The sequence below is a fragment of the Aedes aegypti genome, chromosome 1, assembly GCF_002204515.2.
Source record: "Aedes aegypti strain LVP_AGWG chromosome 1, AaegL5.0 Primary Assembly, whole genome shotgun sequence".
In the NCBI taxonomy this organism is placed as follows: domain Eukaryota; kingdom Metazoa; phylum Arthropoda; class Insecta; order Diptera; family Culicidae; genus Aedes; species Aedes aegypti.
Window position 1 is genome coordinate 32,444,514 of NC_035107.1, and position 16,164 is coordinate 32,460,677.

The following is a 16,164-nucleotide window of genomic DNA, read 5'->3' on the forward strand; positions in this document are numbered from 1 at the left end:
AGGATTCCAACAGAATCCTGCTCATGATTCCAACAGAATCCTGTTCAGGATTCCAACAGAATCCTGCTCAGGATTCTAACAGTATCCAGCTCAGGATTCTAACAGAAACCTACTCAGGATTCTAACAGAGTCCTGCTCAGGATTCGAACAGAATTCTGCTCAGGATTCGAACAAAATCCTGCTCAGGATTCGAACAAAATCCTGCCCAGGATTCGAACAAAATCCTGCCCAGGATTCGAACAAAATCCTGCTCAGGATTCGAACAGAATCCTGCTCAGGATTCGAACAAAATCCTGCTCAGGATTCGAACAAAATCCTGCTCAGGATTCGAACAAAATCCTGCTCAGGATTCGAACAGAATCCTGCTCAGGATTCGAACAAAATCCTGCTCAGGATTCGAGCAGAATCCTGCTCAGGATTCGAGCACAATCTTGCTGAGAATTCGAACAGAATCCTTCTCTGAATTCTAACAGAATCCTGCTCAGGATTCGAACAAAATCCTGCTCAGGATTCGAACAAAATCCTGCTCAGGATTCGAACAGAATCCTTCTCAGAATTCTAACAGAATCCTGCTCAGGATTCGAACAGAATCCTGCTCAGGATTCGAACAAAATCCTGCTCAGGATTCGAACAGAATCCTTCTCAGAATTCTAACAGAATCCTGCTCAGGATTCGAACAAAATCCTGCTCAGGATTCGAACAAAATCCTGCTCAGGATTCGAACAAAATCCTGCTCAGGATTCGAACAAAATCCTGCTCAGGATTCGAACAAAATCCTGCTCAGGATTCGAACAAAATCCTGCTCAGGATTCGAACAGAATCCTGCTCAGGATTTGAACAGAATCCTGCTCAGGATTCGAACAAAATCCTGCTTAGGATTCGAACAAAATCCTGCTCAGGAATCGAACAAAATCCTGCTCAGGGTTCGAACAAAATCCTGCTCAGGATTCGAACAAAATCCTGCTCAGGATTCGAACAGAATCCTGCTCAGGATTTGAACAGAATCCTGCTCAGGATTCGAACAAAATCCTGCTCAGGATTCGAACAAAATCCTGCTCAGGATTCGAACAAAATCCTGCTCAGGATTCGAACAGAATCCTGCTCAGGATTTGAACAGAATCCTGCTCAGGATTCGAACAGAATCCTGCTCAGGATTCGAACAGAATCCTGCTCAGGATTCGAACAGAATCCTGCTCAGGATTCGAACAGAATCCTGCTCAGGATTCTAACAGAAACCTACTCAGGATTCTAACAGAGTCCTGCTCAGGATTCGAACAGAATCCTGCTCAGGATTCCAACAGAATCCTGCTCATGATTCCAACAGAATCCTGTTCAGGATTCCAACAGAATCCTGCTCAGGATTCTAACAGAATCCAGCTCAGGATTCTAACAGAAACCTACTCAGGATTCTAACAGAGTCCTGCTCAGGATTCGAACAGAATTCTGCTCAGGATTCGAACAAAATCCTGCTCAGGATTCGAACAAAACCCTGCTCAGGATTCGAACTGAATTCTGCTCAGGGTTCGAACAGAGTCCTGCTCAGGGTTCGAGCAAAATCCTGCTCAGGATTAGAGCAGAATCCTGCTCAGGATTCGAACAGAATTCTGCTCAGGATTCCAACAGAATCCTGTTCAGGATTCCAACAGAATCCTGCTCAGGATTCTAACAGAATCCAGCTCAGGATTCTAACAGAAACCTACTCAGGATTCTAACAGAATCCTGCTCAGGATTCTAACAGAGTCCTGCTCAGGATTCGAACAGAATCCTGCTCAGGATTCGAACAAAATCCTGCTCAGGATTCGAACAAAATCCTGCCCAGGATTCGAACAAAATCCTGCCCAGGATTCGAACAAAATCCTGCCCAGGATTCGAACAAAACCCTGCTCAGGATTCGAACTGAATTCTGCTCAGGGTTCGAACAGAATCCTGCTCAGGGTTCGAGCAAAATCCTGCTCAGGATTAGAGCAGAATCCTGCTCAGGATTCGAACAGAATTCTGCTCAGGATTCGAACAGAATTCTGCTCAGGATTCGAGCAGAATCCTGCTCAGGATTCGAACAGAATCCAGCACAGGCTTTGAACAGAATCTTGCACAGGCTTCGAACAGAATCCTGCTCAGGATTCGAACAGAAACCTGTTAAGGATTCGAACAGAATCGTGCTCAGGATTCGAACAGAATCCTGCTCAGGATTCTTACATAATCCTGCTCAGAATTCGAACATAATCCTGCTCAGAATTCGAACAGAATCTTGCTCAGGATTCTTACAGAATCCAGCTCAGGATTCTTACAGAATCCAGCTCAGGATTCTTACAGAATCCAGCTCAGGATTCTTACAGAATCCATCTCAGGATTCTTACAGAATCCAGCTCAGGATTCGAACAGGATCCTTCTCTGGATTCTAATAGAATCCTGCTCAGTAATCGAAGAGAACCCTTCTCAGGATTCGAAGAGAATTCTTCTCAGGATTTGAAGAAAATCATTCTCAGGATTCGAGAGAGTCCTTCTAAGAATTCGAAGAGAACCTTGCTCAGGATTCGAAGAGAATCATGCTAAGGATACAAAAAAAACCTGCTCAGGATTCGAACAGAATCCTTCTCAGAATTTAAAAAGAATCCTGTTCAGGATTTAAGGTAAAGAATTCAAATAGAATCCCAAGTTGAATTAAATATCTAATATAGAGAGGGGTTTCGTTTAGAATCATGATGTACAAGTTATGGAATGTCGTATACAGTATTCTAAGCTCAATAACGATTGGAGTTTAATGTTACTTACACAACAAAAAGTAAATGAGTTAATCGGAGCGCCGACAAGAGTATACAAACAAGACTTACCGAAAAGACTAAATCGCCATGCCCAACTGCAAAGCTTGACTGGAACAGCAAAGCGAACTTCTCGTCCATCACGCTCTCGGTGCCCTTCTTTTCCGCTCGCTTGATTTTCTTAAGCTGCATATTCCTAAAATGGACCAGACGTAAACAACATCATTAGAGTCGATCCATCTTCCCAGAAGATCCTCCCCCCACTCCCCCAAACTCACCTAAAACTAACCGATAACTGCTTCGTGGTTTCGTTGTACTCTAGATTTCCTGTATTATTCATGATCTCTCCGCACGACTGCTCCGACGCCTTGTTGGACTGCTGCGTGGCCTGTGCTTGTGCTTCTGTTCGAGAGGGCGAAAAAGGGGATGGTGGAAAAGCACCCGAAAGTCGATCAATTTGCCGCGGCTCAATGGACCGGATAAGAGAGTGTGTGGCTTACCTGAAATGATCGAAACCCGAACCAACGGGTTGCTCATGCGGATGTTGAGCGTGTTGCCGATCAGAAGCCGGACGGTCGCCGCGAACCGGGTGTTGGTCTTCATCACCTGCGGCGGTTGCTTCTCGATGATGAAGGTTGTGGTGATGAGGGCCTTCAGCAGATTGGTCACCTCGACCAGCGACTGGGGCAGGAAGTCGGGCAAGTTGGGCTCCTCTATGTTGAGCTTGGATTTGTTCTTCATCGCCAACCGGATTTGGTCCTTGGTATTCCAGATGATTTCCGCCAGGTTTTCACACCACGCCTGGATGGTGTCCAAATTGCTGGCGCTCATACCGGACGCCCCGTTCCCGGCGAAGCCCTGGTTGATCTTCCACTGTGTCAGGTACTTGTGCAGAACTTTTTCCTGCACTTGCGAAGTTAGCTGGATCGTTTTGCGGAAGTTGTCGACCAAATTCAGGCGTTTGCCGGTGATGAGGGTTACCGTTTCGTTTACGTTCCGTTCCTGCTGGACCAGAGCGGCCCGCGCGTGCTCTCGCAGCTGGGCATTATCGATGGCTTCCATCTGTGCTTTGTTCTTGGTAATTTCGTGAATTTCGAGCAGCAGATGCTCGTAGTCTTTGACCAGATTGCGGTTGTCGTTTTCATTGGCCCGGACTAACATCTGCAGCTGCTGGAGACCGTTGATGACTTCGGCAATTTCCGGATCCTGCACGTTGACGCATTCTTCCGGGTAGGCTATGCACTGCCGTTCCCGCTGGAGGCAATTGATCAGATGTGAGTACAGCTGGACGGGATTGTGCGAAAATAGTTGGCGGAAGTTCCGGGCTGACTCGTTCAGGCGGATCCGGCCGGTGACGTTGTCCTCCGGGAGGTTGATGGCCGTCCGCTCGAGCTCGTTGATTAGCTGGTTGAGGAAGGTGGCAGCTTCCTGCTCGTAGGCGCTGTCCTGTTCGTGCTGGTAGACTGGGACGTTTCTGTAAGGGAATGGACGATGACGAATTATGAGATTCAACAGTGGAAGATCTAAGGTGGAATCCAAAAAGTAATACAGTTGGATTTTTGAACAGATCTCTGTTGGACTCCAGAATAGGATTGTTGAAATCCTAAACAGGATTCGGTCCGAACTATTTTTTTCCCTGAAGTTCTGAACAAGGAAGTCGCAATCTTGAGCAATATTTAGACAAAATCTTGAATCGAATACAGTAAAAATTCTGAACAGGATTCATTGGGAATTCTGAACAGAATTCTATCGTAGTCCAGAATAGAATTATATCGCAATCCTGAACAGGATTTCTATCTAAATAGTGAAATGAATCCTGTCGAAACTCTGAACAAGATCCTATTGAAATCCTGATCAAATATCTTTCGAAATCTTGAACAAGATTCTGTCGGAATCCTGCTCAAGATTATGTCGGAATTCTTAACAGGATTTTGTTGGAATCCTCAACATAATTTTCTTAACAGGGTACTGTTGGAATCCTGAACGAAATTCCGTCGGAATCTTGAACAGAATTCTGACGAAATCCTAAACAGTATTCTGTTGAAATCCTGAACAAGATTCTGTCAAAACTCTTTCTTAAACAGATTCTATTTAAATGTCGAAATCTTAAACAAGATTTTGTGGAAATCCCGAACAGGATTGCATCGGAATTGCCTAAAAGATTCTGTTGGAAAATTTCAATTTGGTCTTTAACAGAATTCTGTCGGAAACCTGAACGAAAATTCGTCGGTATTTTGAACATGATTCGGCCGAAATCCTGAACAGGGTTCTGTCAGAATCTTTACTGAGAACTGAATAGGACTCGATTGAAACCCTGAACAGATTCAAAAAACAGAAAAAAGTCTGTCGAAATCCTGCACAAGAATATGTCGAAATCTGAACAGGATTCTGTTGGAACCCTCAAACTTATTCTTTTTAACAGGGTTCTGTTAGAATCCTGAACAATACTCCGTCGGAATCTTGATCAGAACGGGCTTCTGTCGAAATCCTAAACGGGATTCAGACGAAACTTTGAACAGAATTTCGACAAAATTCGCTATAGGATTCTGTTGCAATCCTCAACATGATGCTGTAGGAGTCCTGAACAAAACTCCGTCAAAATCCTGAACAAGTTTCTGTCGGAATCCTGAATTACGTTCGGTCGGAATCCTGAACAGAATTCTGTCGGAATTCTATATATACGCTCGAAAAAGAATTCCGGGAAACATGAACTGTCAAAAATACACCATGATCTACCGTCGCGTTATCATGAACGTTTTCGGAACCAGGCAACACATTCATCCAATCATGATCTGGTTCACGGTGTATTTTTGCTTGTTCTCGTGTTCATGACAACTGTTAGTGGATGCGAGTACAGATGTTTTCCGTGTAGTTTCCTTACGGAATTCTGAACAGGATTCTTTTGGATTTATTCAGAGGCGTCGCGTCCGCATGTGCAACATGTGCACTGCACAGGTGGCAACTTGTTCATCCTGACCACATACAATATACACTGCTTTTAAAAGTTCTTTTTATTAATTATTTTAACAAAATTTAGCCTGTTTCAATTACCTTTATTGCTAATAGCTTGCGACGCAATTTTCACATATCAACTGCTAAATGTTTGCTATGCAAAAAAATGCAAAAGTTTCATGCGACGCGCGCTCATGTATATGTGGTAGAATGCTTTTTGAACTACAAATGCCAGTGTGTAAGTAGCCAAAGCGTCAACTTTGACCGGTGCACAGTTTTGCTACATCAACAAATTCGATCCGTGCGAGCGTGCGGATGGGAAGACAAGAGAGAAATCAGTCCACGAGAGAGATTCATTTTGCTTGCTCTCTTTTGGCATTCGCGCTTTTAGCATCACCGCGCTTGTGGTGTGAAGTGCAAGCGTGATTTTTCAGACGGCTGACGGTAGGAAGTTTTTTCAAGTTGACACTCACGCTGTTGTTTTTTGTTGTTTCCTGGGTCAAAATCTCGCTTTTCACATACAGCATTAGCGTGGTGGTACTTGTGATGGTCAATTAGATGACAACCAGAAAATTGAATGGAGAGCGCCCTCCGTCATCGCCAGCATCTTCACGCTTGTAATGTGTTTTGAAAGCGAGCATTGTTCATAATGAGTGCACTAAGTTACACGATGAAACCCATCCTCTATTAATTTTATATAAAGATGTCGTAAAAACAGTTGAACAGAAAAAGTGGGCGAATAGAAATAAAGTGACCTATAGTTAGAAATGCTACTATTATGTAATGATAATCTTTAAAAAAAAAACACTGAAGTATTTTTTGTTTCTTTAGTTCAATGCTTATACAGTATTGATAGACTATTTTAAATTGAAAATGGCTACATCTCTCATTAAAAAATAAGAATGAAATAATAAAACCTCAAACATTTTTGATATCCGCCATTTTTCCGATTTCGAAAATGATTTAAAATTGATATTATTTTTAAGAATTTTACTTTAATAATCAAGTGAACATATTTGATTTTTTCTTCGAGATGCACTTAAAAGTGTTTATTTTTGCATTGAAATGAAAAAAAAGGACTGATATTTACTGAACAGTGTATCTATTCGCCTCATTTAACAATATATGGGGTATGATCATAGTATTTCATATGTATTTCAATAATTAGCTAGAATCCAGTGTTCTTTAAATTGTCACTGATGACCCGCATAATTAGAAATAATTTCATATTCATATTTACAATATACACATTTAAAATTGAAAAAAAAATGTTGCTTGAATTGAAAAATTAAACTAAACAACCCGATTTCCATATGTAATCTCAAAAGCTCAATCAACTGGAAGACTAGAAGCAAATTATTTTTGAACACGAAGTTTAGTAACCACTGGTAACACATTTCTTTGAACTTAAAAATGGTATACATAATAATAGCATAAATAAAATAACACTATTTAGGAAGTGCACAGGTTGATAATAAGGCCACGCGACGCCTCTGGATTTATTAACAAGATTCTTTCGGAATTCTGAAAAGGATTCTGTCGAAATCCTGAACAAGCTTCTGCTAGAATCTTTAGTAAGAATTCTGTTGCAATACTGAATAGGAGTAGTGAATGATCGTTCGGTAGTGTCGCTTGCATCTGCAGAGGTGGGTAGAAGAAGCAGGATCGCGTGTTACGTGTTACGCGTCTTTGTTTGGACAAGCTTAGTCTTCAAGAGACGAGCATCATTGATTTTAGTGTTTTATTTATATTGTACTAATAACAAGTTCTCTTTCAGAAGTGATCAGGTAAATTTAAAATCAATTGTTATACATATTATTATTTTTTGTTACCAAAAATGCTCTAAATTGTCGAATTGAGCCGATCCTTATATATACTAGACCATTTCACAAAAAATCGAAATGTCTGCGATTCAACCAGTCACCCCCTAGTCCTAATTGCAATACTAAAACAAACTACCAGACAAATTTTCATTCAATTTGGAGATGATTTGGAGGTGCCTCAAGCCGAATTTGTGTTTTTAGGCTATTTTTTGCATTCAAAAAATTCTAACGAAAACTTGGAAAAACGAAAATTAAAATAAATACCACTAGTTTAACGTATTTTTAGTACTTTACAACTTTTGAGAACACTGTATGTCGATTGGTTTTGACCTCATAAAATAGTTTTCTGTTCATTAAGGTACCTGTAAAACATACATTTCTCTAAAGTTTTTGTTCTACGAGATTCTTAACCTCATGCCTAATCATAAAAATACAACCGTAGTATTATTCCTTTGCTATTTCTGAACATTATTGTAGTACATTATTTTCGTATCCGAATTACAGATAAATTGTAAAACATCGTCGGGAATACGACATTCCTCATTTCCCGGCATTTAGAGAAGCTGCCAAATGGCGCAATTACTGACATGTTACAAAATTGAACATAGTAGCTTTGCTATTTCAATGATGGATGATGATTGAAACAAATGTCATCAATTGGTCAGTCGTGCTTCAAACAGCATTCGCATATGATGCCAAGCAATTACACATGTGATATAGCTCCGAGGTCAAGCTTCTTGACTTCTGATCTTGAGGATCGGAGTTTGATTACAGGAGTTCATTCAGAGTGTTGTTTTTTGCCGTGGACCAAATGACTTGAGTCCAAACTTAACGAAACTCTTTATTCAAAATTTTCAGTTTGCAGTATGAAACTTAAATTTTCAACTTTCTTTTAAATGGAACTATCAGTTACGAATTCTTGATTTTTAAGTTAACATATACCGTGCTGCATCAATATCCAGACACTTAAGAGACACCAAATGTTCCAGCTCAATTTTCTCCACATTATAGTCGCAGCATATTAAATTGCGCTCTTCATACAATTAGTTTAGATTCACATATTCATGAAAACGACAAATATTTCTACAAAAATTGCAAACATACCACGAAAATCGCGGAAATAAATGCTTCATCGTGTCTTTAAACCCGGACACATGAATCGATATGCCGGACACCTAAAAATCAAAATCCGGACAGCTTTATAGAAACAGACCCTATCTATACAAAACCCATTAAACTCAATTTGTATACTATGGGAAATAATTTTAATGAGAATGTAGTACTTGTTTTTGCTAAACATTATTCTGTGAAAGCACAATTTTGTATGTAATTTATTTTTCTTACCTCCATTCTTTGCTTGCGGTTTGATTCGAAAACTGTGTTGATTCGTTATTGAAAAAATCACGATTTCACCATTTTTCCTGTAAAGAATCTTTACCATTTCACTAATTATAGTGATTTTTAACTCTAACTTTCAGTTTTCTGCAAATATATTTGAAAAATATCCGTTTACATTGCAGATATATGACGATATCACCTTATGTCCGGCTATTGCACCACTGGCTCATAAATTCGGACATCTTTTTGCTTTTGAAATGAATAATATGCACATAAAATCACCATATCACCCATTGAACTTTATAATCTATCGTCTCATTCACCATTCTGGACAAAACAAGTAAAAATAGTAACATTTATCAACACTTCCGCGAATTAACCAATGTAGGTAAGCTCGTTGATAAACTACACAACTAAAACTTGCACGACGCAGGAAAAGTGACAAACTGAAGTTGCGGGTTTATTTTCACTTTTAATATATTTTGGCAAAGCTTACTAGATTGTAAATTTTAGTTCAAAGATGAAATTAAACTAAATCTAAGAATACGTGAAAATATAACCAGATTATTGTGGATTTTCATCGTTAAATTAATGAATATTCATTGAGTGTCCGGTTATTGGTACCGTCCGGATTTTGGTTCATCACGGTACAAACGATGTAACTACTTAGTACTGCGATGAACAATGAGATTTCAACCTCTATTTTATGGGAGAAATATAACAAGAATGATAAAACTATCTTTTTAACATAAAATCGCTTGAGCCACTTTTGGTACACGTGTTCCAGTAGTTGCGCTAGTGCTCCAGTAGTAGACGTTCGGGAATGATACAAGGAATTATAAGCAATATGGTAAATTTTTACATAGGTTTAACATTTTACCCTCAGAAGAGCAACTAATATCTTTCGAATGAAGCATAAAGATCATCTCTGGGACTTTCCTTCATTTTTATACATCCATTTTAAAATCTGCTTCCATCCGTTGATCCACTACTGGAACACGACGGCAACTATTGGTGCAAGGGAGCAATTTTTTGCATAAACTTAATTATTTATATGACTTTTTGATAAAATAAAAAGCTGAAATTTGGCAAATCGACTAAACTAGAGGCGATCTATCTACCAAAAATAGCACATGTCGTTTTTATCGAAAAATGTACGTTTATTCTATAGTCCAATCTACTGGTACATTACAACCATTGGTACCGGCACCCTATGTATTGAAATATGTATGTTTTATATCCATTCACAATCCCAAATGATTTTTTAGTGTTGTGAAATATACAGACCAAAACATTATAATAAAATAAAAGTCGTATAAATAGCCAATGATATGTACCTTGCAAATATTTATTCGAACTTTTTGAAATTGTTTCTTGTTTATCCTGATGTTGTTCCAAAAAAAAAATCATGCCTAGTGGTAGAGCATACATTGATTTATAAAAGTGTTGAAGACACAAAATTGCTCAAATTAGTATTTATGCAGCAAATAAATTCAAAACGTGAGTGTCCAAAGTAGCCCCCGGAATCAAAAGTAGCCTCGTCCGACGGTATTCAAATCAATCAATGTGATTTCTTGCTCGTATTTACTATTGCTACACGTTAATATTCGATTTTATTCTGAAAACTGCCAAAAATATGGAAAAACATGAATTTAAATGCTTAGCCCATTTTCGAATTTCAACTAGGCATGGGCCTTTTTGGTTTTCAATGAATGAGGCCAATGACAGTTTGCGAATTTTTTCGACTGTAGGCCCTCTTGATGGAGAGAGAACTGACCATTGGCCGTTTCAAGCAGGGGGCCAATGAATGATTTGGAAAAAAAGGTTATTGGCCGTTTTGAAAATCGGGTTTATAACGGTAAGTTTTATGATTATGTTGACAATCTGGGTGTTGGGAGATTCTATCGAATTTGTTTACAATTCGATCATTGGCAGAATTTTTACGCGATAAATATCATAAAAACTGTTTACACCCATTTATTCAGAGTAAATTTGAAATCCAAAGGGAACTGAATTTAACATAACTTTTAGGTTTAAAGATATTGTCCGACGATTCCCCAAATGAGTTGTTCACGAAGGATTTTTTCGCGAAACCAATTTCTCCGAAAGGTCTGTTCTCCCAAAAAAAAATTCTAGAGGAATTTTCCAGGATTTGTTTGATTATCGCTATATAACAAAGTGAATTCAGCAAGTTTGATTATCACTTCACATAGTTCTCTTATGGACGGTTTGAATCAAAAACTACATCCAAAATCTTACGTTTGGAGGAAATTTTGTTGGCAGGTCTGATTTTAAAAGTATGTTGTTAAAATTAAGTTCAGTATAGAAACTTAATTAAGCTTAGAATGGTATATTATTGGTCATTCTGTAACAATAATTGATAACGTAAGATTGCTTGTTTTCAAATTTAATCCTTTTAAGGTGAAGATGAATCGAAGCCAACCTACAAATTTTCAAGAGCACGGATCTGGGGAACCAAACATCCGTTTAAGCAGAAAATCGATTAGGTTTTCAGCTCAAACAGATGATTGGTTCTCCAGATCCGTGCTCTTGAAAATTTGAACTATGGCTTCGATTCACCTTCACCTTAAGAACATGTTTCTTTTTATTTTACTGGTTAATTAGTCATTGGCATCAAAATGGCTGCTAATTTTAAATTTAGATTCGCCTTCTTTTAATTACCCCAGCAAAAGCTTCAAGGTATTTTTTCATGCTTGCAACTGCTAACGATTTCAATAGAAATTTTCCCTTTTCTAACCTTCATCCAGCCAACATTTTTTTTGCATGCTGAGAAAACACACGAAAACCTGCATAACTTTTTTGTTTCTTGCTGGATTTTGCAGAAAAAAACAGAAGTTCCCGAAATACTCTTATAGTTCAAGATCTGAAAATTTTGGAAATATGTATAAGTGGTTCCGGAGTTAGCATCGCAGCAAGCCGTGCGCGCGGGCGGCTGCGTTTTGAATTTTCTGTCACGTCTATCTCGGGTTCGCGTTATTTTCAATTCGGCTGGTGCGACCGATACTACGCCACCCAAATTGTTATTTTATTCGTTTTTCATTCCGCATCCTCGCATTTGGAATCTTTCGGAATTCAGCTTGTGCTTTGATACAATTATTTCCGAAACGTAACTTTGCGTAATAAAATTTGAAAATTTGTGATAGTGTTTCATTTATTCTGCATGTATGCATCATAAATTTCTGTTTTACGGGAGGGGGATCAGAGTAACTTTTCTTTTTGTTTCAGAGAGCGAGTAAGGGCGTTTGTAAGGGGATTGTCTTTTGACAGAATATCTTCAATAAGCTTGTAGTACTTTTGCCCGGAGCTTGGTGGAACTTTCTTTAAAATATATTAGTTTAGAGAACACCTTTTTAAAGATAAGCAGATTTCTGATGATAGCGGATCATCAATATCATCATCTTCAGCATCAGCTGAGCTTCGTCTAGAAGCTTGACAGTACTTATATGAGCACCATGGCATCATGATACATGTTCTTCAAACGAGAGATTGTTTAGATTGCTCAGAAATTTTTCTCATACGCAATACTCTGAAAGAGCTTAGTCCAAAATACTGTTTAGAAAGCTTATTTAGACATTGGTCGAATCTTGCTCAGGATTCTGATTAAATGAAGAATTAAGGCAAAATCCTGTTAGGGATTCCTAAAGTATCCTGTTTCAAATTCCGACAGAATATTGTTAAGGATTTCGACTGAATCATATTTATGGTTTTTATTGCATCCTGTACAGGATTTTGACAGAATCGCGTTCAGGATGTCTTAAGCATTCTGTACAGGATTTCGATAAAATTCTGTTTAGGATACCGAAAAAATCTTGTTCCAGATTTCTGAAGCATTCTGTTCAGGGTTTCGACGAAAACCTGTTTAGGACTCCAACTGTTCAGGATTTTGTCTAGGGAATTCTACTCAGGACTCTGACAGAATCCTGTTCAGGATCCCGACAGAATTATATTCAGGAATTCGATTCTGTATTCCCAGAATTCAGTTCGGGATTCCGACCAACTTATTCTAATGATTTCTGTTAAGGGTTCTAGTCAAATCTTTCAAAGATTTCGAGTGAGTTTGGTTAAGCACATTAGGTAAATAATGTTTAGGTTCCCGTTATAACCTTCTAAGATAAGATTTCAGAAATTCCATAATAAGAAAATTTGAAGCGAACTCGAACTAAATCTTGGCCATGATGCTAGTTACATAATGGAGAAAATTTCAGAAGAGAAACTTAAACTAATTTAAAAGTTCTACCAAACAAAAACCCAACTTACAGCAATCGCTCCTCGATCCATTCCGCCAGGTAGTGCCGCACCTCGATTGGAAAACTGTTGCCATAGATGTACCGGATCTGCTCGAGAACGGGCTGCGGCAGCTGGTTGACGCGTGCCCACAGCGACATCTTCGGGAAGTTATGCGCGTACGTGTTTGAAACCAACGACTACTGGCCCCCCGTTTCAGTAAATTCGAACGTGTAATCTCCTCCGTTCCGTCTCTCGTGCTGCCGCCACCTCCAACTGGGATGAACCACTGTCTCTCTCTCTCTCTATCCAATCAATCTGAAAGTGAAGACGAGAGAAAAAATGTCTAAAATTAATGGTGGTGGAAAGTTTCGCGCTAATGCTAAGACAGGATAATCCCCCTTGTCGGAAGCTTGATCCATCTAGTTAGGAATTCTGTTCGGCGTCTATCTTCCGTCGATCCTGCCAATACCGATTAATCTCATTTGGAATTCAGAAGTACAGAAACTTTCCATGAAACGAGATGACCAAAGCAAGTCTGGACAAAAGCACAACTCTCTTCAATCCAAGTGAATAATTAATTTCGGAAAAGCTGATGTTCGCCAAGTACACGGTATGGAAATAGGACAGTAGCGCATTTTCTCTCCGTGTCAGTGAGACGTTACTGGTCAACAAATTCTTCTCAGCTGCCAGGGACCGGAAAACTTTTCTAATGAAATTATTATTATTTGTTTCCTCCCGGCTGCCCACCAACTCGACACAGCACTCCAAATGGGTTTGCTCATTTCACAGTTTGCCACTTTTCGCCCATTTGAAAACTGCAACCAGGAGATGCTGCCTCCCTTACCGTCGCCAGTTGGCGGCTCTTTAATGCTCATTTTTCGCCTTTCATAAAGACACAAATTATTAATGAGCGGAGGATCTCCGCTTTCAGCGCCCGGAAGTGCTTCTCTTTGGATATGGCGTGCCAGCTATTGTCACAAAAAAAGGGGAAAAGAAAGCAAACATTTTGGGTCTCGTTGTTCGCCGCAAATTGCCAGAACAACAATTAAATTATTTTTCTTGCTAAAGGTTGGTTGGATAATTTTAATGCTTAGAAGACATTGCAAATTATGTGTTGAATAATACGTTCTATGAATAGAAATCAGAGGCATTTACTTCATGTAAGATATGATTTGTTTTAAATTATTATTTACGATTAGAGTAAAGTTGGGCAAAAGTTTCTTTTTAAGATTTCTAGCTCAATTCAAAACAAAACTTAAAAATATCAATGTGGTTCGAATCTTAGTAAGATCCTTCCAACCCAATTATCATACACATCGATTGAGATTTGGAAAAGTTATGACTATTTGTTGTTTTTCGACTATTTTATGTAAGGGCGTTTCTAGGTCTATCATAAGTATGCTTTGACGTGTGACGGATTTCACGCCAACTCGGCACGCAATTGGCAGCACCCCTTTAGAATTCAATGAAACTTTCTGGATGTCAAAAGTATGTGAAACTAAGATACTTTGCACATTTTGTTTTTTTTTTCAAAATCGATCCAGACTAACATTTGGAAAGGGTCAAAGTTTGTTTTTACTTTTTTTTAATAAACCCGTATAACTCGAAAACGGTAATACACCCAAACCTCTTTTTACGACCGTTATCGGGGGTCGTAAAAAAAATCGGTCGTAACAAAAATCAAGGTTATAATTATGTTTTTGAAAAATGCAACGTCTAGATGCGGAAATACTGATTCGAGATATTCGGAAAAGTTGAAGCATGGGTTGAGAACTTTCCAAAATGGCCGTTCAAGTTTTCATATTTTGGTAATAGATGGCAACACTGCTCGATTGTTATCAAAAGAGCCAATTTTATGGGGGTGTGATATGCAAATACCAAAAAATTTTAAAGATAACGATACCGAATGTTCGCCAAAGTTGAAGGCAGTGTTGCGTGCCATACAGTCGGCCGAATCACAAATGTTCATGTGGCTGGCAACACTGTTTAAGAAGAATAAAGTATAGATCAAAACCATCAAACTTGAGCGGAACAGAAAAATATAATGCTTAGCAACATAGCAATACTTTTAAACTGTAATACAGTTTTTCATGAGGGGTTCAAAATTTTGTCGTAGCTGGCAACACTGCTTAAGTGAAATTGTGCCGCCAGGCAGTACAAGTGTGCATGCAACTATTGTTTTGCGGATATCTCAGGATCCTGACCACTGAGAAATATGGCGTCTTCGGCAAAACTGTTCAGTAGCTCAAGGACTATCATTATTTTAGCCAAGAGATTCAAGATTTTGCCACCAGGCAGCGCTAGTGAGCATATAATTTTTGTTTTGTGGATAGCTCAGGATTCTGACCACTTACAAAGATGGCGTCTTCGGCAAAGTTGTTCAGTAGCTCAAGGAATATCATTATAATAGCTATGAGATTCAAAATTCCGCCACCAGGCAGCGCTAGTCAGCATAGAACTTTTGTTTTGCGGATAGCTCAGGATCCTGACCACTTAGAAAGATGGCGTCTTCGGCAAAGCTGTTCAGAAGCTCAAAGACTATCATTATTCTAGCCAAGAGATTCGAGATTTTGCCACAAGGCGGCGCTAGTGAGCATAGAATTTTTGTTTTCCGGATAGCTCAGGATCCTGACCACTTACAAAGATGGCGTTTTCGGTAAAGTTGTTCAGTAGCTCAAGGACTATCATTATAATAGCTATGAGATTCAAAATTTTGCCACCAGGTGGCACTAGTGAGCATAAAACTTTTGTTTTGCGGATATCTCAGGATCCTGACTACATAGACATGGCGTTTTGGGGAAAGTTGAGCTACTCAACAAGTTTACCGAAGACTTCATCTTATTTTGTGGTTAGGATCCTGAGATAACCGCAAAACAAAAGTTTCATGCTCACTAGCGCCACCTGGTGGCAACATTTTGAATCTAATGGCTTTTATAATGATAGCGCTTAAACTACTGAACAATTTGCCGAAGACGCCATCTTACTAAATGGTCAGGATCCTGAGTTATTCGAAAAAAAAAAAATCTTGCTCACTAGCGCCGCCT

The 16,164-nt window shown here is 39.1% G+C and overlaps 1 protein-coding gene across 8 annotated transcripts in view; it reads right to left on the reverse strand.

Annotated features, from left to right (window-relative positions):
• LOC5572256 (signal transducer and transcription activator) overlaps positions 1–16,164 on the reverse strand; it is a 331,142-nt gene that overhangs the window by 60,860 nt on the left and 254,118 nt on the right. For 7 of the 8 annotated variants that reach the window (XM_021839340.1, XM_021839341.1, XM_021839339.1 and 4 more), the window contains 4 exons: positions 13,151–13,435; positions 3,260–4,233; positions 3,038–3,161; positions 2,832–2,955 (listed from right to left, as the gene is read on the reverse strand). In XM_021839340.1, coding sequence (XP_021695032.1) covers positions 2,832–2,955; positions 3,038–3,161; positions 3,260–4,233; positions 13,151–13,278 — 1,350 coding nt within the window. In that variant the 5' untranslated portion in view covers positions 13,279–13,435. The remainder of the gene's footprint in view (positions 1–2,831; positions 2,956–3,037; positions 3,162–3,259; positions 4,234–13,150; positions 13,436–16,164) is intronic. The other variant, XM_021839338.1, reaches the window with a different exon arrangement.